The 26052-nt window shown below is 42.4% G+C and overlaps 1 protein-coding gene across 28 annotated transcripts in view; it reads right to left on the reverse strand.

Moving 5' to 3' along the window:
• The window catches only part of TCF4 (transcription factor 4), an 886011-nt gene that overhangs the window by 21283 nt on the left and 838676 nt on the right, over positions 1–26052 (reverse strand). For 17 of the 28 annotated variants that reach the window (XM_085630087.1, XM_085630059.1, XM_085630074.1 and 14 more), the window contains one exon: positions 1585–1771. In XM_085630087.1, coding sequence (XP_085486213.1) covers positions 1585–1771 — 187 coding nt within the window. The remainder of the gene's footprint in view (positions 1–1584; positions 1772–26052) is intronic. The other 11 variants (XM_085630081.1, XM_085630072.1, XM_085630068.1 and 8 more) reach the window with 1 other exon arrangement.

Consider the following 26052-nt stretch of genomic DNA (forward strand, 5'->3'; position numbering starts at 1 on the left):
GGAGACATGGGCACTAGGAGGTCTGTAATCACTGGGACAGCCTTGTGTATAACGTGTAGCTACTCTTCCTATACCCGCGGTTTCAAACCAAGCTAAAGGCAGTGCCGGGAGCTGTCTAGAACTCAACTTCCACATCATGAGAACACATGGCTTCTGATGTTAAGTCCGTGTCTGACAATTATATTGTAAACAAACAGCAGCTCATGTTTTGCAGTCGAAGCACCTTCAAAATCATTTCTTGTAGCAAATTTCACCCATGGGTATCAAAAAATGAAAGTTAATGCGAGTTAAAAAGACAGCATCCTGATAGGCTACATATGCATGTATTTGTAGAGGTGATCGCAGTTGCCCAATATTTTGACAAAGTAAAATGAGCAGCTTAAAATATTAAATGTTAGACTCTAGGTCTATTGGCAGTCATTTTCCTCCAGCCACTGTATTCAATGTCCCTTCATCAGAGTGGCCCTATGGGTCAGAGGACGAGTGGAACATCACAAGGGGCTTCAGTGATAGGAGTATGATGAACCCACAGACCACGGACCAGAACCCTTTGGCCTGCCTTAGATTCCTCTGCCCACCCATGGTCTGCTGCAGACACACCTTCATGATAACATATTTGGATAATGGACCTTTGCCTCTGTTGAGTCAGTAGGGCCACTGCAGGCTGCTCACATTAAAGGGATGCTCTAACATAGATCGGGTAAACTACAAAGTACACAGTTAAGCTTCTCATAACATTATACAACAGTGGACAACGCACGTTTTGCAGTAATAACTGAAATGCACAATGGAAAATTATATTGAAAATGAGATTTTTATGAATGCCATTTTAGTTTTTTACATTATATATATTAGATTCTTTACGTGAAAATACATATGTACTTCTACATATTATTCCCTTTTACTTTAACACTACGAGTTATTCCCAACAAAAGGACTGGGTTTTTATAACCGTGCTGTACATACAGTTAATTACACTGTTTCAATGAGTGGTTGAGGGTGTTTTTGCCCCGTGAGCTGGCATAATTATTAACAAATGGGAGTCCGATCCTCTAGTCGGGGGATCACAAATGTTGTTCAGTCCACCGCCTCCCAGAGATGGAGGTCTGGCAGCAGGAGTTTCACCCCCTCATTCTGAAAGCAGGGCGTAAATGGTTGTACAGAGTCAGAGTAGAAACGTAATTCTGAAAGTAAAACCATATTTAATATGTAAATCTTTAAGCAATTAATGCTGTATATGAGGCTACTAATTACAATAAATCAAGTTGTTTCTTGTGGTACCTGCTTTCTACAATGGGGAAGGAACTAGAAAAAGCACCGATTTACGTTGCTCTGAGAATATGAAGAGGGCAGCCTTACAGGACAGAAAATAGTGCGGCCCTCGTTTTGGCTATAATAAAAATATTGTGCATTGGAAAGGTGTCTCTTTGAATAAAGAAAGGAAGAAATGCTTAATAAATCTTACAATTACCGTGTGCTGGGAGGTTTTATAAATAGAAAGTCAACATATGCCATGACATGACAAAGAAAGTTAAAAAACATTAACATTATTATAGTAAAAAAAAAACAATGAGGGCGACTTACATTGGCGGTAAAAGATAGATTTTAGTTGCTGAATTTCTTTGGCATACTCACTCCTGTATGGATCTTGGGAAGGGTTCAAGTCGGGGGACGTGGCAGACTGAACTGGCAACTGTGGGACCGGCACCTGGTTTGGCACGAGAGAATGGCTGCCTCGAAGACCCACGCCATCTTCGCGATGAGCCCCAACCTAAAAACAATATTTAGAGACAAGACATGTCAGCTCAGGCACATGGTACTTTTCTGAGAGGTTGAAGTACATTTACGTGCTTGCTTAATCTATTCACTAGATGGCGCCCGTGCACCATAATCTACCTAATTACCAAACTCCTCGCACAGTATGCCGTACAGCACATTTAGTCACAAATGTGGCAGAGCAGCTCAGGCAGGTAAAACGTCAAATCGTCTCCCCGGGTGCAGCAGTGGAGCGCATTGATTCGAACCCATCTGTCTTCTATCATGTCCGCCAACAGATCTGACAATTATCTTAATGCCCATATGCTTAATTGTAGGGTTCCCAATTCCCCCATTGCTATCTGAAATCCTGCAGGAATTTTGATTTGGCATTCCGCTTCCATTTCAGGGGATATAATTCTCAAGCCTGCCATTTTCCCACAAAGCCTTCGACAGCATCAGCTCCCATAGTAGGCAGGGCCCCTGCTTAGTACATATCATAAAATGTCGCCAGGCCTTCCAAAGCCAGGCGTTCGTTCCAAATGAATGTTTATGGTATATAATCGAGTACGGGGCTTCAAACCCAAAGGGGAGCCGCTCCTGCCAACACCCCAGTCCTACGAAAAACAGCGATAAAGACTTTATGGAACACACGGCTGTTGCCACGTTTCCAGACTTGATTAAAAGCTATTCATTATGTGAAATGACTCCTGAGGGTTCCTGGTCCTGAGGTATGCCAAGAGTGGGGCACACAACTGGAGCGGGAAAGGACTTAGCCAATGGGGCGGCTCTTTTTAGACTACGGGCCTTATTTAGATTTAGGCGGACGGGCTACTCCGTCACAACTGGGACGGATATCCCGTCCGCCGAAATATAAATCCCATTCAGGCTTTAAGCCAAAACCACGTGTACTGGCATTGTCCGCAAAATACAATTCTGCACGTCTTTATTTTATAATTCACTTTAGCTTGCTCCAACCCAAATGCCCAAAGAGTGCCTGACCCCAACATGGATGTCAACTAGAGATAGCCTCCAGTAGCAGATGCACCACTGTTACTTTGTCACCCCAGGAACTACGCTTGCAACATCTGGCCTCGGAAGGACAGTATAGTAACCAGAAGTAAAGAGTGAATTTACAGCACTGCAATTAATTACTCTAAAAAGAATCAAGTTGTCATCCTGCAGTATTCAAACAAATTGAAAAATCAATCCAAAAGTAACTCCAATTGCTTCTGCTGCACTCTGCATCTACTACAATAAAAGCTATACAATGTACTTGACATAAAACAGAGGTTGGATGTACTAAAAACTGAACATTTTGGCTTAATTGGTTTATTTTCAACAAGACTTATTTTTACACGAGATTCGCCCAAGGACAACTGCTGAAGTGACTTTTCTGCAAGTTTTCATTTTCTGCTATTCTTGAAAATGTTTTCGTGCTTGTTCTCTTTCAATAAAATGTACTCGTAGTGATGGAGTTAAAAGGCTCAGTAAAATCTCCTTATTTTAGGTTGCGACTTTACTGTGAACTGCCGAAATATTGCGTATGTTTTTTTTTTTTTTTTTTACAAAGAAGAGAGGGATTGTTTAGGGACTTGAGGCAACTGCTGATGCGCATGGGAGAGTTAGAAGCCATGCAATGGATATGACCTTGTAGGCTTTCAATGATACTGGAATTGGAGCGAGTTTTCATTCCCATTTCCTATACACCTCTGTGGAAATTGATGTGCATTAACACTCTACATTCATTTTAATGCACCAAAAAACAGAACACCGACTCTCTTCAAAGCATTGTGAAAGCACCGACTCTCTTAAAGGTGTGAATACCTGCTTGCTGCACTTGGCCTACACTGGAAGTCCTAGAAGAGCCACCACAGGCAGGCAGGTGGGAGCCTGGCCAGCCTGACATGACAGGAAACGTGAGGACTACTACTTGTTGCAATATGATTAAAATTATTACACATAAAATAAAAATTACTAAAATTGACAACATTATATAAAGAAAAAAATGTAGCCAAGACGAAAGAAGACAAGTCACCAACAACTAAATAGCTTGTAGGTTAAGAAAACATTTGTCACTTGGGTTCTTAAAAGGCTATAAGCCAAACCTAAAAATCTCATTAATGCACTAATAAAAGAGGAGATTTGATTAGTGAAACAAAATTCGATTGCTTATTTATCAGTTTTACTGGTTGACTCAATAAAATATTTTCTGAAAGCTGAGTTTCTGAAGATTTAACAACTTTGGCCACATTTAAATAAAATGTTCTATAGTTTCAAGTTTAAACCGCACAAGCAAGATGAGCCATCGTTCCTGCGATAAAGATTCTAAGGTTCTCAAACCGAGCCAGAGGAATATGGAGTAGCCTGAATCTATCTGAGGAATGTTCTTTTCTTTTTAAAGCTTTAAGGTTGGAATCACGGTAGGACTGCATATAGTCAAAATAGTAATTATAAACTAGGTCATTATGTTGGTAATGCAATCATATCTTTAGATCCTCGGTGCAGTAGTACAGCCTCAGGTATTGTTTTTTTTTTTTTTTACCAGCTGCTACTGTTGGGGGCAAGGATGACAGTGTTTCCCGGTCTAAAAAACTGGTGATATTTATTTAATTAGCTGGTGTCGTCCATGTTGAGGTCAAAGTTTTATATTTCTTTTGTTTTAGATTCTTGAAGATTAATCCTTATATGGTGAGGCTGTTGGTGTTGGCACAGTGACACATATAGTTTACTACTGAGGCGTTATGAAGACTTGGAGGCGAGGATTATGCAAATCTTTCTCCACTTTATGGGCAAAAGCAGCCTTAGGATTAACAAAGAGACCACCTTTCCCATGAACCAAAGGGAAAGTAGTCAAGAAAAACAACACATAGTAACATCTAATCAGTGACCGGGAGACAGTGACCAATCATGGCATCTCAGTCCAATACATAGTCCATTGTTAGTGTCCCCTCTTCCTCTTTCTTCGCTGCTACGCAGCCAGGTAAGTGCTCCTCAGTTTACTTTTAACTGTTAAGTGCTTAGATTGTTGTATTTGATCTTGTGTTTAGATATGTTATAGCGTGACTGTGCTAAATTTCGAAAACCCTTTTATGGGTGTTGCGTTATTGCGCTTTCAATTTGGAATGTTTGTTCTTGATTTCGCTCTGTAAATGCTCAGTCGTATGCGCGCTGTAGCGTTTCTTTCATTTGCTTGTGCGCGTGGGCTGCGCTTACCTTGACTGTTTTTTCGAACCGCGGTGACGGTTCGCCCGTCCCTACGCGGCGCTCTGCTGGCGGGTGCTCCGCATTCCTCCCATCGCAAGAGGGCATGGGAGGCGGCGTTTGGAGCGTCGTGTTCTTGAAATTCCTCCTCAGGAATTTCAACTGACGTGCGCCATTCACAGGAGCCTTCTAGTCTGAGGAGCTTTGTTGGTCTGTAGACGGCATCGGACCTAGTTTTTTCCGCTGCTCGTCATTTGTGCCTTACGCTCAGATCCTTGCCCACTCCTGATGGGAATCCGAGTCAGTATCCCTAATTTGAACGCCTCTGCGAGGTCTTGTACTGGCCGTCTGGCCTTGTTGGGGACTCGTCCCAGACCAGTTCTGCTGCCCCTTGTTGGGGTGCCTGTGCTTATAATATCGTTTGGCCAGCGGTTGTCCCCTGGGGCTCGAACCCCGATAAACTGTGGTCTCCGTGCCACACATATCACGAACATTTGTCACGAGTTGCGCCGGGTTCTGGCCAGACAGCAAGTGTCTCTTTGGCAGCTGGTCCGGGTAGTAGGCCTTCTCTCTGCTTCAATACAAGCCATCTTTCCGGGCCCGCTCCACTACAGAGCTCTCCAACGTCTCAAGGCTTACTTCCTCCGCAAGGGTTTCCCATACTCCCACAGGGTCTCCTTGTCAACAGAAGCAAGGGAGGAAATCCACTGGTGGCTAAATCATATGGAGGTCTGGAACTGTCGGGCGAGTTTCGGGTCAGCCCCGGATCTCGTGATCGAATCCGACGCCAGCAGTCTCGGCTAGGGGGCCAGATGAGGAGATCTCTCTATAGGAGAGTTGTGGTCACCCGGAGAACAGAAGTTACATATCAATTGCCTGGAACTTCTGGCGGGGTCCTTCGCAGTGAGGTGCTGGACAAGAGACTCAGTGCAGTCTTGCGTGCTCCAGAAAATGGACAATGTCTCGGCAGTTCGGTACGTGAACCATTTGGGGGCACCGGTCGAAAGCTCTATCGTATTTGGCGGCAAGCTTTTGGTAGTATTGCCTAGACCGCCATGTCTCAGTGGCCGCTGAGTATTTTCCGGGTCGAGATAACTAGGAGGCGGACTTCCATTCTTGCCACTGCAGGGATTCCAGCCTCTGGAAGTTGGACCCGACTGTCTTTGCGATATTCCAAAACTGCTGGGGCCCCTTCTCGGTGGACCTCTTTGCCTCTTGGTTGGACCATCAAGTTCAGAGGTTTTTCAGTTGGAGGCCCGACCCCTTGGCGGTGGCCACGGATGCTTTTCTCCAGAACTGGAGAGCGGAACAGGGTTACACGTTCCCTCCGTTCGCGATGATCACGAGGTCATTGGCGCAAATCCGCAGGCAGAGGTCGGATCTGGTCATGATTACCCCTCTTTGGAGGTCTCAAGTTTGGTTTCCAGTTCTTCTGGAACTTTCTTGGGATTTTCCAATCCTACTGCCCCCGGTTTCAGTCTCTTCTCACGAGTACGGACGGGACTCCGCATCCTCTCATGGTAACGAACTCACTGCAACTCATGGAGTGGCGGATTTCCGGAGCAGATAGGAAACCCCAGGCCTTTCGTGAGCAGCTGAGACGTTCATCGCCAAGACTTGGGCGGACAGTACGGTCAAGAGGTACCGATCCGCGTGGGGCAGATGGTCCCGTTGGTGTTTGCGACGGGATTTTGATCCCTTGGTCGCGGGGGTGATCCACGTGGTGAATTTCTTGGCACAACTGGCCGCTGTTGTTTGGCCTACTGTTCTGTCAACACCTTTCGGTCGGTCGGCCATCTCTTCTGGCCACATCCAGGTGGAAGGGGTGCCAGTCGGCGAACATACCATGGTTTGCAGCCTGTTGCACGGTATCCGGCTTTCACTTCCCCCGCAACCACGGTATTTGGCGCTATGGGACGTTAACCAGGTCCATAACCTTTTCTTATCTTAGCAACCTAATAGGTTCCTCTCTCGGAAGGAACTGTCGGCAAAACTGGCTATGCTTCTATGCTTGGTTTCCTGCAGGAGAGTCTCCGATGTGAGGGCCCTTGATATTACGGGACGAAAATTTACACCGGACTGAGTAACTTTTACCTTGCTCAGGCGTACTAAGTGTCACACCAGGGTGATTTCCTACCCTGATTTTCCTGACTCCCCCAAACTCTGTGTGGTTCGTTGCCTCAAAGCTTATGAGCAGATGACTGAGGAGTTTCGCCCACCTGGGGAACGACAACTGCTCATTTCCCTGAAGAAGCCCTTTATGGCAGTTTCCTCACCTACCATCACTGGATGGGTTCGTTGGGTGATGCAGGAGGCAGGTATCAACCTCAGAGTTTGGAGCGCACTCTGCGAGGGGTGTCATGGCTTCGAAAGCATTTGGTTTGGGTGCCCGCTTGGAAGATATTCTCAATGCGGCGGATTGGTCTTCGGACTCCACCTTTAAGAGGTTCTACTTCAAGCCTGTGCTTAATATGGCTCAGTTGGTTGTGGGCAAGCTTTATACAAGCATATTCCTCGACTCCAGTCCTGACAAAGAATGAAAAATGTCCTTGCTAACGTAACGGAAAGTTTCAATTCTATTAAGGACTCAGAGGCGAGGATTATCCCGCCCGATATTCAAGGAGAACAAACCTCCCCGTACTGCAGTAAGTAGTTCCTTCAGTTCATATGGTTGTTCTGATTGCTTGATGACGTTGGTTTTACGAGTTTTCCTTGCAGACTTTGTCAGGCCAATTCCTCTGGTAATGTTGCTCATATCATTTGCAGGGTCTGACACTCACAAGTAGGACGCCTGAAGACATGGAATGGGCTGCCTTCGCGCTCCGGAAGAGGGGACACTAACAATGGACTATGTACTGGACTGAGATGCCATGATTGGTCACTGTCTCCCGGTCACTGATTGGATGTTACTATGCGTTGTTTTTCTTGACTACTTTCCCTTTGGTTCATGGGGAAAGATAGTCTCTTTGTTAATCCTAAGGCTGCTATTGCCAATAAAGTGGAGAAAGATTGGCATAATCGTCGACTCCGAGTCCTTAATAGAATTGAAACTTTCCGTTACGTTAGCTAGGAAATCTTTCATTCTAGTCTTATTTTGCTTTGAGGAGTGGATGTTTGTAGGTTTAGGAGTTTCCGAATTTTGGGCCCAATTACGAGCCGGGCACAGCGGCGCCAAACCCGCGCATGGACCGCCGGCCATATTATGAGATGTAAAAGTACAACTTGTAATATGGTCGGCGGACCTTTGGCCTTTCCCACGGTGGTGCCTTGAAAACAGGTTCTGCAATGGGAACGGCCACAAACTTCCAGCACGGCATGGGCGGTGATGTCCATGCCGTGCTGGAACTGGGGGAATACCGAAAAGGGGGCTCATGTTGTACCACCTGAATGTATCCCCTTGGTGGGGTGGACATGGGGGCCCTGTACAGCCCCTTTTGTTACTGCACAGCCAGCCTTTTCATGGCAGAGCTCTGCCATGAAAAGGCTGCCAGTCCAGGAACTCAAAATATTCTGAGCAGGACTGCGCCAGTTCCTGCTAAGCTTAATGCATTGTGGCACGCCTACGCCACCGCCAGGGAACAGTCCACCACTGATACGACTTACAAAGACGTAATCGGCAAAATTGTGAACCACCACTCCTGAGCCACAGTGAACCTGGCAGTCGCAAGACCGCCAGACTCGTAATCAAGCCCACTGTGTCTTGCAAAGTTCACATGCAAGAAGTTCTTTAAGATGTAAGAATTGGGTTTAGATAGCTGATTTTGTGGTTAAAGACAGCAATACAATATAATCAATTTATGTCAATTGACTGATGCCATAGCTGTGGAGTATGAGGGAAGCCCTCGGGCCCATTCAGGTACTTTGGTTGGTAGGCAATGTACAGTGAGAACAATAAAGGAGCTAAAATACAACCTTGTATGATGTCTTTTGAAGTATACATTTTTATAGTGAGAGGATATTTTCTGAGATTAATTTGACTGTTACACAAGTGTCCTTGACTAATTCAATCTGAAAAATTATTATATTTGAGCCAATACTCCAATTTAACAATGTATTCTAGACTCTTCCCCGGTTAATTGTATGGAAGACAGAACTATAAATCGATAAAACAAGCAAAGAGGGTGCATGTTTTCACTCTTGCTTTCTTTGCTAAAAAGGTGGGTGCCACAATGTTACCAACTGTAGAGTAGACTGATTGTAATCCTGTCTTGGAAAGTGGGATTAAATGATTATCCTTTGCAGAGTCAGTTAATAGGTTAAGTATTTGCCAAATAGTTTCCCTTCTCAGTCTAACGGGGCTATTAAACACTAATTTCAGGGGTCAGTCTTCTGTCCTTTTTTGAATATAGGGTGAATAATAGAGTCTTTCAAGGAGCCGGGAATAATCCTGCCATCAAGCACTTGGGATAATAGTTTAAATAACATATTACTCCAAAGGATGCGATCCGTTTCTTAGTACGTCCATTGGTGGCTTTCGGAGATCTTTATCAGAGAGAGAATTTCTTTTACAGTAATTGTGAAGATGATATTTTCATAGTCAAGGCTTGGTGTTGTGACCATAGTAGGACACGAGTATAATGTTTCGATATCAGATAACCAGATATCATTTGAAATAAAAGTGATTGTTTGTTGGTCCATGTACTGCTACACCTAATCCTATCCATGTCCAGAAATGTTTGGTATTAATTGTTCTTATGGCAGTCACTAGCTATGCCCACGCCTCTTCCTGTGAGTTCCTGGTTTTGTCTTTTATTGTAGATTTCATTACTGACTTGGCGTTCTTTATCTTGTCGTTACACCTTAAGGAACAAGATATATATATATATATAAATGACGTAATTGTTTTCGATATTGCTTTTTAATGTTCGCTATCGATCTTCTGCAATGATTTTGTGGGAGAGCAGTCTGCTTTATCTTGTCACGTAACACCTATTCAGATGAAACGTACCACAATCAATTGGATGTTCACCAGTGGACGAACAGAATGAGCTACTCACGACAAAATCTACTTTGTGAAATCTTTGTAGCTTGGAAGAAATGTCGGAATTACATTTTTGGTTTTAAAAAAAATATTTTTTAACAGTAAAGAGGGTTTGGTAAGAGGGCTGTGATTAGTAACCTGTCCAAGTTTAAACTGCTGATAGTTTATGTCCAATGTAATCACCCGAGGATTATGGTCACTTTCACATCGAAAACGAATTTCAAATACCTTGCACGCGTAAAATTCGGAATAATGAAGAAAAGGTAAAACCTCGTACGAGAGTTGCTTTAATATGCTGCAAGGTATATTTTGCCAGTTGGTCCATTCTAAATCTACTGTTTAAGGCTCAATAACCAAGGTTGCGAAGTAGGTCGTATGTACGATCCCTTACTGACGTACATAACCTGCGGAACAGTAGATATGTTTATAACTGGAGATTTATAATTACAATATTATTCTTATAAGAGTCTTTAGGCAAAACTGTTAAGTTGTAGCTTAACTTAGGTCCAATCCTGATGGATGTCATAGCTTAAGTGTTGCTGATTAAAGCAAGGAGGCCTCCCCTCAAACGACCTGAAATGTTTATCGGTAAACTTTCATGCATAGATAAGTTAGGTAAGTTGAATGATGAGTTTTTCTAAGAATCTTGGCAGTAGATTACTTTATAGGGACCTAAGGACGAAAGTAAGTTATCCCCTGAAATCCGAATGTGTTGTCCCAAACCAAAGATGTTCCATGAACGAATTGTAAATTCTTGATCTTGAATCTTTATAGAATTAAGTAAAAGGTTAGGAGTTCTGAGTAGTATTAGTATTTGGCCAGGGGACTGAAATTGATTGAGACAGGGTAACAGTTCTCTGATCAGTTAAGGGGAGCTGAATTGTTGAGATGGGAAGAGTCAAAAAATGACGAATTAATTCAGGTCCTTTCATGTTACGCAATCTTTTTGAGATTAGATGAGGAGACAGCATAAAAATATATGGTATGTAAGAACTTTGCTGTCCTTGAACCATGTTTCACATTATTGGTGGAGCTTGTGATAAAGATTTGCTGTATCACAAGAGCAGGTGTTGCTTCATCCTGCGTACCCAGGATCTGCTTAAACAAGGTTCAATGCTTGTCTTTTGGTTGTATTGCAGAGACAGATCTCTCATTCATACAGTTACATTATATATGCATTTGATTCCAGCATGCAAGGTACCTTTCAGCAGGTCAGGCCACAGACAATTCCTTAATTCAGCAGAGAAAGGTCCATATCACCAGACTTAATCTCATCAGAAATGAAAACATGCTCAGGGAGACCCATGAAGTACCTTGGTAAATGCTGTGAAGCAGCAGCAGCCCTGGGTGAATCTGCTCCAACAACTGTACTTCCTGGTTTTTAGAGAAGGTCAAGGCTTCTGGGGATTTATGATTTTGAGGAGGTTTGCATAAAAAGTCCTAAATTGGTGGTGGTGCAGCTTAATTTGAAAAAGTTATCAAAACACTATGATACAACAGATGAAACTGTGCTGAGCATTAACTTAAAAAACACATGGGGGCTCGTGAACATGCAGCAGGCACACAACACTGACACCAGCCATCAAAACTATACTCGCAGTAAACACAGTAGAATTGGAGAGAGGTAGGATGGATTACAGGACACTGGGATACTTCTTGACTCTGAAAAAATGATTGCATTGGACTCTGAAAGAATGATTGCATTGGCGAAGATTGACTCAAATGTCAGGAATTCATGACAAGGGACTAACTCTGCTCCAGTCTTACTTGCCTTCTAGAGGCATTGGCCTGACAAAAAATGTCCTCACGTGCTCATACATCAGGCAACATCTGGTACTATTTTATTGAATGAACAATCTGTCCCGAAATCCGAATTTCTATCACAGATAGGAATTATTCAGATCTTTCCAAAATCTTGCAAAGAAATATGGGCACAATAGTTAGCTGGCAAAGACTTTACAACCATCTTGACTCACCAGCAAGTATTTGCAGAATTTAATGTTACAGGGCAAGAGATGTGTAAATTAGTATTTAACACCATTATCCCCCATAACAAATCAATTCCGGAATAAGAGCAGTCTCCCAGCTATGGCCTTAACATGTCTGTCACAGTGACTCCCCACAGATTACGTCAGTGCTGGCACAAATATTCTGCCCAGAGTCATAAATGCATTTCACAAATTTGCTTCAATTTTCGGTCAAATATATAGTTCTATGGTCACGCCGGATTCATTTTTAAAGAACAAATAAGTATATTTAGTTGTAACATATATAAAAAATAGTAATAAAATACTGCTAGAATCTATTAAAAAAATCATATGAAGCATTGCCTTGCGATAAATTTGATGCTGAGGCCTAAAACTGCTATTGGTTCTTATGATTTCATTCGTGAAATATGAGTTATAACTGTTATTGCTGAATCTCATGCGCATTTGTCCCACCATCCTCCTCATCTCAAACGTAAACAAATAAACTTAATTGGCTCGGATGCGGAAGTAAGCATTCAACTAAACGTGCACTCTTGCAAAAATAAAAAAAACATACATTGCCAAGCACTTGCAAGAAATAGTAAAAGAACAAATGGACAAGTAATCAGCGAAAGTATAAGAAAGTTTGTTCTATTCTTTAATGGCTTCAGAATTTCCAGTTAAAGCAATATAACATAAGTTTCTATAGTCCCCCTTAGAATATAAATAATTCTTTTATTTGTGATACATGACACGTATATATACGAATATACTTAGTGAGAGACGCTTAAAGCTTTCACAACAGTAAAAGTCTTTTTGATAGTGCCTTTATCTCTATATTTTAAATTCAAAGGTGATTATCCAAAATGATCCCATTAAATAAAGTTCGACGGAGGTGGGGGTATTTACATGTGCTCACTAATGTCAAAATAGAAAGGCCTGAAGAAAATCATATTTATGCTAAGCTCAGCTCTTAAAGCATGAAAGGAACAGCACAAGGAGGCATTTTGACACACAAGGCCTCCGAATGAAAGTGTGCAGTATTAGTCCAAATAATTCACTCGTTTTAAACGCAACAAAGGCTTTCATCTCGTGCTATACAATAATACTTTCCATATGAGCAAACCGCTCAGCTATAAATCAGATCAAACACAAAAGAAAGGGTTTAATCAAAATTGACGTTATGACTGTCATTAAATCGGGGAATAAAACACCAAGTTCAATGGGTTTTATAGAAAAAAGCACCAGCAACGTACCAAGTACTGGATCTTAAGTTATTTAATGAAAAACTGTTATATTAAAACAACTACTACGGTGCAGCTGAAATTGGCATGCTGCCGCTAAAATACAAGTTTACTATGAAATACAGATTAATACTTTATAAAAAACAGAAAGCAATGGAGACGTTGAACCGAAATCTGGCATTTAATGTGGGTTCAACGTCAACCGGGACAAAAAGTTGCAAGCCAGACAGAATTTAAGTGAAAGTGGACTCAGAAATGTAGGATTTATAAAAAAAAAATACACGCCCAGTAATTCCCACCTTCCACCACACATCTAAGTTTAAAAACGAAAAGTCTGACAGTGGAAATTACTGGTTTGAGGTTAAAAAAGAAGTTCTACAATTCATTTTCTAAAGGTGATGCAAACTATTGAATGTTTTCCGTTGCTTTATATGCTGGAGATTGCTTTCAATGCTCCCCTCTCAAAACACAACTAATTGTATGTTCTTCTATAACACGCAAGCCAAACTGATTCATCTCTAAGCGCTCCTAATACATACATGGAAGTGAGCATAGGTTGATAAAGTGATTTTCCCAGAATGTCTTCATCTGGTCAAGTGAAGAAGTTATGAATTAAACTCGGGTCTCATGGCTCTCATATCCTCAATTTGGCAACTAACCACCTCATCTCCCTGGTCCCTAAAGTGCATCAGCCAGCAAGTCCAAACTCGTGTTGGCTTTTGACTTCTCAGCATATGATTGCCTGCAGCACCAATTCTCTTTGCTGTGTGCTTATAACGAAACACCTTTCGAACTACATTTATAATTAACCTCTCCCAAGCTGAACATGCTATAGGCACCTCCTGGCACCCACACAGCTGCATCAAGGCCATGTTGCTGGCAAAGGGCTGAAAACCTAAAAGCATTCCGCCTGCCCCACAACAACACACATGTAAGAGCCATTAGAACATTGGAATGTTTGGAGCTCCATTGAAAACAATGGAGTGCTCCGTGTTTATAATGGCTGGTAGAAGCCCGGAGCTCCAACATTCCAATGTGTCTTTGTTCACAGCTCGGGCTGTGAACAAAGGCTTCAGGGAGCCTGAGGGGATTTCAATCCCCTCGCGCTCCCTGAAGGCTTTGTTAGAACATTCTGCCCTCTAGTGGCAGAATGTTCTAATAGCCTTTTAGCCCTTCGTAGCAGGGCTATACCGGCTTTTAAAGTCCCTCTGCTTTGTTAAAGTCCCTCGCCTTCGGCTCGGGCCTTTAACGCTGCAGCAGGCCTTTAACAGCCGGTATAGCCCGCTATGGCGGGCTATAAGGCTATATTCAAATAAAGTTATCTGTAACATGCCACACATTCATGCACACAACACTATCATCACTTTTTTTAGTTGGTTAGTAATGATGTTTAGAAAACAATCTGGATGGGGCGGAAAACCAATAGTCCCGCTAAATGAAAAATCTCAAAGTCCTTTGCAAAGCGATCTATACCCATAACACACTACAAAGATCTTTAGCGCATTTTTAACTTTCATATTAACCTTCAAATGCCATCACTAAACACAAGTAACAAATGTCTACTAAAGTTGCTCATCCATTCAACGCCAACAGAGGAATATCAAAAAACTGTTTAAAATGGGTGCCCAGGTGAAAAAAGTGATACGGTGCCGTGCTTGAGGTAGCGAGTGCTGTAAAACTGCTGATAATATGCTAATTGGGTGATATGTTCCTTTATTGAGAACATTTCTTACTTTCATGGTGGTTCAATGGATGCTTAGAGGTCAAGGTAGGCCACTTGATTGTAGTTTAAAAAGAACGCTTAACATACAAGGAAATGTGAGCCCCTCCAGATGTGGCAGCCATGTTTACTGCTGCACACCAGCAAGCGCGCTCTATTCAGTTGCGAGACAGCCATTGTTCGATAATACAGGATTAGTCGTGTTCACACGCTCTGCTCCTTTGTGGACTAGGGATCCAAGGAGATTGAGCCAGGTAGAGTTGGCAGCCTTGAAGTGGGTTCACTGATACCACGTGGATGTTTCCTTGAAGTAGGAAACACCATCCTGTACATTAGGAAGGCGAGCCTGCTCTTGCAGCGTTCCTACGTGTTCCCAAGCACCTGCTTTCATGATGACCTCAGCTCTGCATCTCAGGGCTCAGACATTTCACAAAACAGCTTTTTAAACAAAAGCCAGCTGTTTCCCATCTAAGCTGCAGGAGAAACAAAAATCAGGGCAGCCTGGGGGAATGTTAACCACCGTCCACCACTCTTCAGTAACTTTGACATGTTTTCTGCTGCTTCAGTACTACAAGCAGGGTGCCCATGAGAAGAAAACTGGCAACCAGCCGGTGAAATCAGATGACAGAAAACGCATCTTGTTTGAAAAAGGCCTTTCAAAAGCAGCTTTTATCTAAAAATGCTGGTGGAAGGCGTGTCAAAGCAGATTCTAGATTTAATGGATGTAAAATTAATTTACTCTGAACATTTTCTACTCAATGAGTGAAAATTTAAGGGGGAGATACTAGGAAAAGAGGATGCGGGTGAAGCGGTGTCCCAGAACATTGCAGCCAAATTCTTAGCAGTACCCTTTCGACAACAAAAAATCACAGTAATACAGATATTTGACTTGTAGAAAGATCTTTAGAACCTTTGCAGCCCTCATTTCTCTCACAGATGAAGCTCCAATTAAACCAACAGGAGAGTGTGGGCATCCATTAAATGTGCTATTGACAGGATGAACTGGGTGGGAGTGCATAGTACTGGTCACAGTTGTTATCTTTGAATAGCTATTAACTGGCCATCTTGTTACAATCTCTAGGGCTTCATGCACCTCCTGATCAGCGACAAACGCTGGGCCTAATTTTAAGAGGAATCATAATATGTCATATTATTATGAAACATTCCTGTTAACAGTAGACTCAGCTGATTCACCATACAACAAAACTAGCTTGCATTATGCCCATTTGCCTTCTAAAATGTGGTTGGGTTTCTTCTTGACAGTCCAAAAGTCTATCTAAAAAGCCCAGTCCTTTTATCAAACCAAAGCCGTAATACTGTGCCTGGGATGCTAACATTTTATTTATTGGCTCAACATAGATATAGCACTTGCTGATCCTATGCTCAAAGACATTGCCAAAAATGTAAAAAGGTTTTGAAATTTCAAATACTGGACACTCCGTGTAAACACAGAGAAAGCTAATTTGCACTGCAGGAAAAGTACAGAGAGGACCTTCTGTGTTTAGTAGCAAGAACCTAAACTCAACCTTAGTCTTGAATGAAATTTGCGAATAAATGTGGGCCTTTCCTCGGACACTAGATGAGGTTTCATGGCGGTTTTGTCACTGAGAGGTCTAGCAGGAGATTATGTCCCCTTCCATCTGAGCTGCACAGCACAACACTCCATAAGGTTACCGCAGCAGCAGCAGCTGTGCAGAGGTAAGGGACAACGGATTTAGAAATACCAGCAAATCTTTTTTTAATTTCATTTTCACTGAGGTTCTAGAAAACAATTAGCACATTTCACGGAACCATAACGAAAATGACAGACTCCGTTTTAAATATTAACTTGAGGTAGCAGCACTAACCCAGCAGGGATAGGGAACAATGTATTTTGGGGTGTTATTAAAATAGAGTTGGGTTCTTTAAGTAAATCAGCTGCTCTGCCATTAACAAAGAGCCCTGAGAGATCCTGAAGTTCAAGAGGATTCACGCAATCCAAGTAATGGGTCATCACATTAAACATACAACATAGGTGATGCAGTATGTCATGTTTTATTGATCACATAAGACTTCCAGCATACTTTGGGTGAACGTGGAAAAATGATAATCATTTAGTCTGCTGTTCGTTTATGGACCACAGGAATTTTGTCAAACTAAGACACTAAAAAACAGAACCGAACTGTTCTGATCATTAAAAAATGGGTCATATTTGTTCACTTTCTAATAAGAAGTGAGCAAATTCACATTCCTATTTTAGAAACATGCAATAGAAAATGTATCGATATTGTTAAAGTGTATCTGAATGTCCTGAGGTTTCAACCAGTCATTGCAAGTATGTATCCTTCCATGGGTCAAGGTTCAATGGAAGCCCTGAGCTCTCGACCAGGTGCAGCTTTCCACTTTAGAGGCCCTGCGCTCTTGACCAGAGTATGCATAAATAGCCATTGAAGCTTCTGCCTTTGGATGCTCAGAGCTCTCGATACGATAGTGAGTGCATGTGCTACCCCATGTCAAAGTCCACCAGAAGTCGTGCTCTTGACCAGGTATAGTGAATATGCATGATTCGCCATTCAAGCGTCTGCCTTTGGATGCTCAGCGCTCTCGATACGATAGTAAGGATATGTGCTACCCCATGTCAAAGTCCACCTTTTGGAAGTCCAGTGCTCTTGACCAGGTATAGTGAGGCACAGGGTCAGACTGATTTGCATATGGCCATGACTGAAATGGGGAGGTGGAGTGAGATAAAGAGTGATGATGGATTAAACCCAGATCAGTTGACTGGGGTGAGTGTTTGATTTGCTCAAACGCTCCGTCCATCATCCCCTTTGGTATAACTTTGTTTGCCCTAAGTTGGCAGGGTATGCCCAGACGTGGGTCCCTTGCTCACTTTGCCACTGGATTCAAGATAGCCTGGCTGATGAGGGTTATGAACCCGAAACCGGTCCCAGGATGCTTGTTTCCGGTCCAGGGAAGACATGGCTTGGCAGTTCGGGCTGGACTGTTCCCATGAGGCACAGGGTCAGACTGATTTGCTTATGGCCATGTCTGAACTGGGGTGGTGGAGTGAGCTAAAGAATGATGAAGGATTAAACCCAGATCAGTTGAGTGTTTGATTTGCTCAAACGCTCCGTCCATCATCCCCTTTGGTATCGCTAATTTCAACCTCCAGCAGACGCTTGATTTAACCTAACTAGGAATACAAGTGCTCGGGCTCAACTCACAATGTGTGTCCTCCAGCAATCCTTAGAGAGGAGGCTATACACCTTTATGGCTCAGTTGTCACGAAAGGTCTTACACTGCCCCTTTGAAGGAAACTCTCAAAGCACCCTTGGGAATTGAGCAGCTGTAGGCTTACCCCTCATCTGCCACCCTGATATACTTCTGCAGTGAGTGGGTGCGAACCAGTTAAAGCAATATATTCAGAATCATCTTCAGGTCGGTTAAAAACTGGAAAGAGGTAAAGATTCAGCATCATTTCCATCGTGACTCACTTACAGAAAGACATTTACCACTGCCCCAGTCCTTCTTAGCTTGCTCATTATGATCAATAAGGCGGACAATCCTATCCCGACAGAGAAACTAACTGGTGTTAGAACTACAATTCACATGCCGTAGACCCTTTCTGCAGATAAAGCTTTCTTCAACGAATTGGCATATGGAGCTTTAAATATCGCTGATAAAGCGCCTGCTTGGACTACTGCCCAAGTCATATACTTTATCTTAAATGAGTATTATACATACGACAGATTTCTTTTCACCAGGCAGCAGTATGATTCTGCTGTCAATTAAGTAACATCTGCGCACTGAAGGCTTATTAATTCAGTTAAACTTCACATTAGACATGTAAATACAAATATTCAGAACTAAAAATTAAAATGCAAGTGGCTACAGACCTAAGTCGACATTTGTGTATGCATTGGATGGATTAGGTGTTTAAGTAACAAAAGATTACCTTTTGGATTAAAGTAATCTCAGTTTAATGTGGAATAGTAGACAACAAACAACATGTGATCTAGTGAACATTTTCCAAAATACATTATCCATCCCACATTACAGACTTAAAGGTATGTTAAGTAATATGTATTTGTATAGCGCACAACTCACCCTGGAGGATATCCTGGTGTTGAAGCAAGAGCTGCATGGGCCGAGCCAGGGTCGGGGCTAGATGAAGAGCCAGGTCTTCAGTTTCTTGCAAAATCTAGGTGCTGAAGAGGAGGCTCTGATTTGCAGGGGCAGGTCATTCCAGGCTTTGGAAGCGAGGTAGGAGAAGGTATGTCCACTGGATCTGGTTCTGTGCATGCGGGGGTGTGGGTAAGTAGTAGTCCAGCTGAGCGGAAGTATCTGGTAGGTTTGTGGAAGTTTATGTGGTTGTTAAGGTAAGTGGGGCCAATGTTTTGCAAAATGTTATATGTGTATGTGAGGATTATGAAGAGTGCTTGTTTGTGAATTAGGAGCCAGTGGAGCTCTTTTGGAGGTGCGGGGTGAAGTGAGTGTGGGATGGGAGGTTGAGAGCGAGCTTGATCACAGAGTTTGGTATGGTCAGGAGTCATCTGGTCATTTGAGCAATGATTCCAACATACAATGTGTTGCCGTAGTCCAGCTTGCTGATGACGAGGGCTTAGGTGACAGTTCTGCCAGCATTAGTGTGGAGCCATTTGAAGATCTTCTTGAGCATCTTGATTTTGTGGAAGATGGAGATGGAAACTGCATTCTCTTGACTGCGCACGGTGAGTTGGTTGCGGATTACTATCTTAAGGTTCTTTGCTTGGGTTGTCGGAAGGAGTGTGGGTCTGAATTCCGCAGGCCACCAGGTGGAATCCCAGAGCAAGGTGTTTTCCCGAAGATTGCAACTTTCATCTTGTCTGTGCTAAGCTTGAGGCAGTTTGCTTTGAACCATCTGGTAACTTTGGTTATGTATGCATAGAAATTGGTCCCCGTGTTTGATATCGCAGTAGAAGCAGAGTATGAGCTGGACAGTATGTGATGTTGATTCCATGGGCCTGGTAATGCTGGCAAGGGTCATGTAGGTGTTGAAAAGAGTGGGGCTGAGTGAGGATCCTTATAGAACTCTGCAAAGTAAGGTTGACTCACTCTGTCAGAGTTGAAGGGGGCAAGCTGTCAGGAAGGACCCAGCCTAGTCTGTTTAGCCTAGTCTGTCTAGTTCTTGCTGTCTTAACATGTGAGCTCTTTCTAATAGCTACTATTCGTGCTGGAAATTGGAGGGAAAAAAAGCCAAATACATGAATGTCTATCTTTACTTCACCTACTTCATTCATATAGTTAACTCTTGTGCTGGTAACAAGCTAGAACAAGCATTGGCAAAGCCAACAGGGCTCATTTTGAGACCCATTGGCTTTACCAATAGAAAGTACTGATGCAATGCAGCATAACTAATGAGGAAATACAAGAAAAGGCACAATGACATGGCTGGGTTGTTATTACTATCTTTTGCATTGTATCTCCACATATGTTTGCCTTCTTATGCTGAACCTGCTTTAGTTGGCCATAGGACTGCACACTTTGCTTCTGTTAAGCAGTGGTAATGTGCTGGACCTCTCCCTTATAAACCGGTTATAAATGACCATATAACTAAATGGCACTTTTAATTTACTTAAAGGTACCTAGTATGGTGCTACCTGTACCCAGAGCTGATAAATTAAATACTGTTAGCGGGCTGCAGCACTCAATGTGCCACCCACTAAAGTAACACTGCAAAACATGACTCCGGTCCTGTGCCTGCAGCATGGGTGTGCAGTTTTAAACTGCCATTTCGCCGTGGCACAACACATCTTATGCCATTCCTAAACTTTAAATTTTAATGCTTGTAAGTCAACCCTAAGGGGGGCATTAATTGCCAATAGGTGAGGGTGCATAGCAGTTAAAATGTAGGGCATATATATTTAATGCTTTACTATACTGATTATTACTATTTTGAAAAGGACAATATAAGAGGGTTATCATTTTCCTGCCAAAGCCAGCCACAAGCTGGGACGGGGAATAAATGTGGCATCCCCAGTACCCTCTGGAGAACACTCCTGGACCTGGGAAGATTTGAAGGAAGACTGCCCTGCTGTCTGAGCCCTGAAGAAAGACTGCTTGCTGTAAACCCAGGACCGTAGAAGTGACTCAGTTGGCTGCTACAGGGGCACCTACCCTGCAACTGCCCAGCTGACCAGAACTAAATGGATCTGCCTGGACCCTGCTGATGGTCTATCTAGGGGGCAGTCCTAACCCCAAAGTGAGGCCCCCATGTCCTGGACCCTAGGCCGGTGTTATAGTGTACTACTCCTGCTCCAAACTGAAAGATCTGGGATTTAAAGACTTTTTGCTAACTTCCTGTAGAATTGTCGGGAACCAGGACTGCCGCCTAAGCCACAGCCATCAAATAACTGGTCGGACTCTACTTGCTGTTTTGCCAGGTTGTAGGAGATCCGAGTTCCAGAAAAGTTTCTAAGCCTGAACGTAGAGGGTTTCATCGGGTCCAACGCCGAGCTGCAACCCCTCTGAATCGAGGCCTTCCAGCACTCAGACTTCGCCCGCTCAGAGCTTTCCCACCTTTGTTGACGACCGCAGCAGGACCCAACTTTTCAGTAACCTGCTGTTGCCACGCCTTAGTTCGGATCCAGCTTGCATCCTGCTGTGTCGACAGGTCGTCAACGACCACTTTTACTCCATAAAGATTTCTAAGTTTTAAGTTAAACTTTTCACTGGGACAAATAAGGTCCCTGTTTCCAAGCCATGCTCCATCACAGCTGGCCTTATCCTTTGACCCAATAACAGCGGCTGGCACTTTGTGCTTTTTGGTGCTATTTTTATTTCAAACTTAAAAAAAAATAATTACATTTCCGATTCTACTTATTGGATTTTTGTCGTTTTGGTGTAAGTTTATTAATTGTCACTTATTCTAATTTACTAAGTTGATGAGGCTTATTTGTTGTGCTGTGTTCTCACTATATTAATCTATGAGTACTGCATACATTCTTTACATATTGCCTCAAGGTTAAGCCTAATAATTTGTGCCAAGCTACCAGAGGATTAAGCAGTTTTATTTACAAACTTTAGTGGTTATCCTGACATGGATTGTGATTATTATTTGAGGTGGGTTCTCACCCTCTCAACTAATAGTCACATTTCTTACATGCGTCTTTTGTAGGTGCAAATGCACGTGCCTACAGCAGGTGTTTTTTTATTTTCCTATCTGCATTGGATCAGTAAATAAACAAAAAAAAGTACCACAAAAGCATTTTAATAATTTCTCCAAAAGCAGGTGGGTGAAGCAACATGTTCGGTGCACGATAGGAAGAGCAACATGGAGGGCGGGGGAAAGGGAAACAGCATTGGGGTGCAAGTAACACCAGCAGAGCAGAAGCAACACGGGCAAAAGAGAAAAGTGGGGCCTGGGGGGGAAGAGCAAGAAAAGTTTACACAAATTGACAAACATAAAGCAAGCAAATTAGAGTGACAATAAAGCCAAACAATAGTAAGAAATGGGCAGACTCTATGCCCTCTCTTGTGCTGACAAAAGCTTCAGCTGTCTGGGGGGTGGGGATCCAAATTTAAAACCTACTTTATTAAAAAAAAAAAAAATAAAAAAAAAAAAAGTTACAGCAAGTTTAAACATTCAAAATGCTCAAATGATTGCCTTCATTTAATTAAACATGAGAACTCGTATTACAACTCATAGCTACTGACTTAAATCCCTATTTTACCGTTTTTTGGGATATTTTCATGTTCAGGAATTCTGCTTTTATGGTATTTTTTTTTATTCTCTTAATCCTTATTTATTTTTCCCACCTAGCACTGGTTTTCCATAATTATATTTGATTGTCAGAAATTAAGCTAGTATATTTCCATAGTCATTTAACTGAAAAATGTGCCCTCACACTTACGTCTGTAGGACTGAAGTGATTCACAGCCAAAGGCAAAAATGCAGCACAGTCAAACTGAAGCATTTTCAAAACAGTATTAACTTATGTGCGCTCTGCAGCTATTTAAACTTCATTAGGAATCCTCACCCCTTATAACTCTGAGCTGTCAATACACACAGCTAAGCGACTGACAGTAATGACTGATAGTATTGAAAGTAAATCAAAAGGAGATCAAATTATTGCATATTTCTAAAAATGAATACAGTTAGTGAGGAAGGTTTATTTCGGTCTCTGTCAGCAGTAAAACAGCTGAGCAGGGAGCCTTATTAAAAATATGTAAGGAGAGTATAATCCGAATACAGTGCAAACTAGAATACTACCTGCTTCATATATGTATCCACTGCAGGGACATTTGTAAGTTGAAAGTGGTTCTTCAGCCTTCTAATTAGCAATAATATGTACTAGAACATATATTCCTGATAACTGTAACTTGCTTCTTAACCAAGATACCTATTTGCCTTACACTAGCATTTAATATTACCTGTGATTAGTTTCTAAGTCAAAGGTAATACTATATTGAAGAACTCAGCATTTAAATACAGGCAGAAGCATCGTAACGCCTATGTTTGCGTACAATCTTTTTACGTGGATTTGTTTACACAACTGAACCATATTAACCCCTTGTGTGCCACGCCCTTTCTCCCTCCTGTGCCGGGCGTTACATTAGTGGGTGGGGTTCATGACGAGATAGTCTCGTCATGGGCACAGCACGACCGTGCTCCATGACGAGACTATCTCGTCATGGGCACTGAAGAGGTTAATGTTGGACTCTTGACTGTTGCTGGGGGTTTAAAGAATTGTATGCTAATTTAGTTCATTTCTTTGCCTTCTGCTATGCCAAGAGAAAGTTTTCTGATGAAGTGGTCTGCAGAAGTTATATCCAAAAGTGATCCTCAGGCAAGAAGAACAAAATATACATTTAAGCCGCTGTGTGTACAGAACAGGATGTGGACTAGGGTACAGATAATACAGCATTATGCCTAATCACAATGAATCCAACAGCCAGGGGAGATCTTACATCCCTTGTGCAAGAAACTACTACTGTCTCAGTCCTGGTGTCAACTAGCAATGTGCATTTTGGGAGACGGCCAGAGGGTGTTTATAGCCCACTCTTGAAAACTAAACCAATGAGGCTTTTTTTAAGGAGTTAGTTAATTAAATTTTGTAATGTATTTACTATTTGATACATTGCAACACGAGCTTCATACAGCAGCAAACCACATGCAGAAAAATGTTTTATTGCAGCAGAACCATAAAACAAAATCTGGATGGGACCCGATTATAGAAACCAGGGTGTGGTGAGGTGCAGAACAAAGAATCGGGGGGGGGGGGGGGGGGGGGGGGGGAGGGTGGCGATTAACACGGCAGCACACATATTTCACCCATTTCCATTACTTAGCCCATATTTAGCTTTCGACACACAGAAAGACACAGCAATTAGATGAGAACCAGACGATTATTGACCACGTGCCTTAACTAGGATACACTCCCTGGGTTTACAGATCATCAAAGTGATTGCCAGACCACATTTCTTCCTCTTATAAATTCGTTCTTGGCTAGAGTGATAAGTGAGTGAGGAGAGGTGTTTCTGGAAATCTCAGCATGTGATCTTAACAGAAATAGGATTTCATTTTGTACAAGGTTATTGAAACAGATACTACTGCCGGATAGGCAAGGTCATATAATCGTCACAATAACAGTAATCACGTCCTGAAATATGAATACTCTTTCCCACTTGATGGGCTAAGAATTCCGATTTTAATGTTTGCGGACGATACCCTTTTATTGTCCAAAACTAAATCTGGCCTCCAACGTGCTCTGGATCGCTTCCAACTCTTTTGTAGCGATAATGAGTTGGAGGCTAACGTTGGGAAGACAAAATTTATCGTCTTACATAAGAGGAAAAAAATCTGTACTACATTTAGAATGAATAATGCCCCTATTGATCAAACTGATTTTTTTGCATACCTAGGGGTGACTCTGGGACGGAGACTTAATTGGAATCATCAGTTGGATCTCTCAGTAATTAAACATAATCAATTAGCAGGAGTCCTTCTAAAAGAACACAGATCCTCCCTAACTAAACCCATAGCCCCAGTAATGAAGTTGTATCTTGGGAAGGTTAGATCGTCAATACTTTACGGTGCGGAACTCTGGGGTTTTGAAAATCCTGGTACTTGCCCAAAATAAGTTTTTGCGATCTCTTACTGGTTTACCCCATTCTATACCCCTAAAACCATTGCTGCAGGATTTGGGGTGTGTGTCTTTTGAAGACACAGCAGGGTTTAGACCATTGGCGTACTGGAGACGCTTGTGGACCACCCCAGAGTTAGCACCTTACACTTTGGCTCTTAAATATCTTAGAGGGGTGGACAAGTCCCGTAAAATCCCTTGGTTGCATAACATCAGAGCAGTCCTTACGGCTATGAATCTTGGTTATTTTTGGTTAGATCCAGAAGGGACTCCCTTCCCATCGAAGAGTGAGCTTAAGAGACTGTATGTTGAGATGTTTCAATTTAAGTCTTACGCCCAGATTGCTAGGGATTCATTAACTGATCTCTTTATGGACCATAAGGTCGATTATTCATTGGAACCCTATTGGGACATTATTATTGGAAACAGTGATAGGAAGTTGTACCATCAATTCAGAGTTGGAAGTTTACCCTTAAAATTTTTTACTAAAAATTGGGGCAAAAAATCAGGGTTTAAACACGGACACTTCCTGTCACTGTTGCCCAGGGATCCCTGAGAGTATTCCACATGTGTTATTTGTCTGCCCAGCATACAGAGCTCCCCGTATGAAGTGGATCAAGCCCCTGTGCAAGCAGTTAGGCATAAGTTCAGCGCAAACAGCTCTGCATATCCTCAAGTGTGACACTAAGGAGGTCATTGTTGTTGCTGTGGCAAAGTTCTGGTCCACGTGCTGGGCAATAAGAAGGAAATATCTGCAAATTTAAAGCTATTATTGGGTTTTTTGTGTGAATACTGTTTTATTGACTACTGTTATTATACTAGTCTTGGTGCATTTAATACTTGTTTTATGTAATTTATTGATGTGGCTTATACATTTGTTGATGCTGTGTCTTTTATGATTTTTAATCGAATAAAGACTAAATGATGATGATGAATACTCTTTCTAACTCTGTGATTCCATTTTATGTCTGTGTCTACAATCGTCCTGCTGGAAAGTGGCTGCATGCACACACTGCCCGCTTATTAAATCAGAACTTCATTATGGCACAACTGAGTGCTCAACAGCATTAACAGGGAT

Source organism: Triturus cristatus, chromosome 2_1 (assembly GCF_964204655.1).
Source record: "Triturus cristatus chromosome 2_1, aTriCri1.1, whole genome shotgun sequence".
Lineage (NCBI taxonomy): Eukaryota > Metazoa > Chordata > Amphibia > Caudata > Salamandridae > Triturus > Triturus cristatus.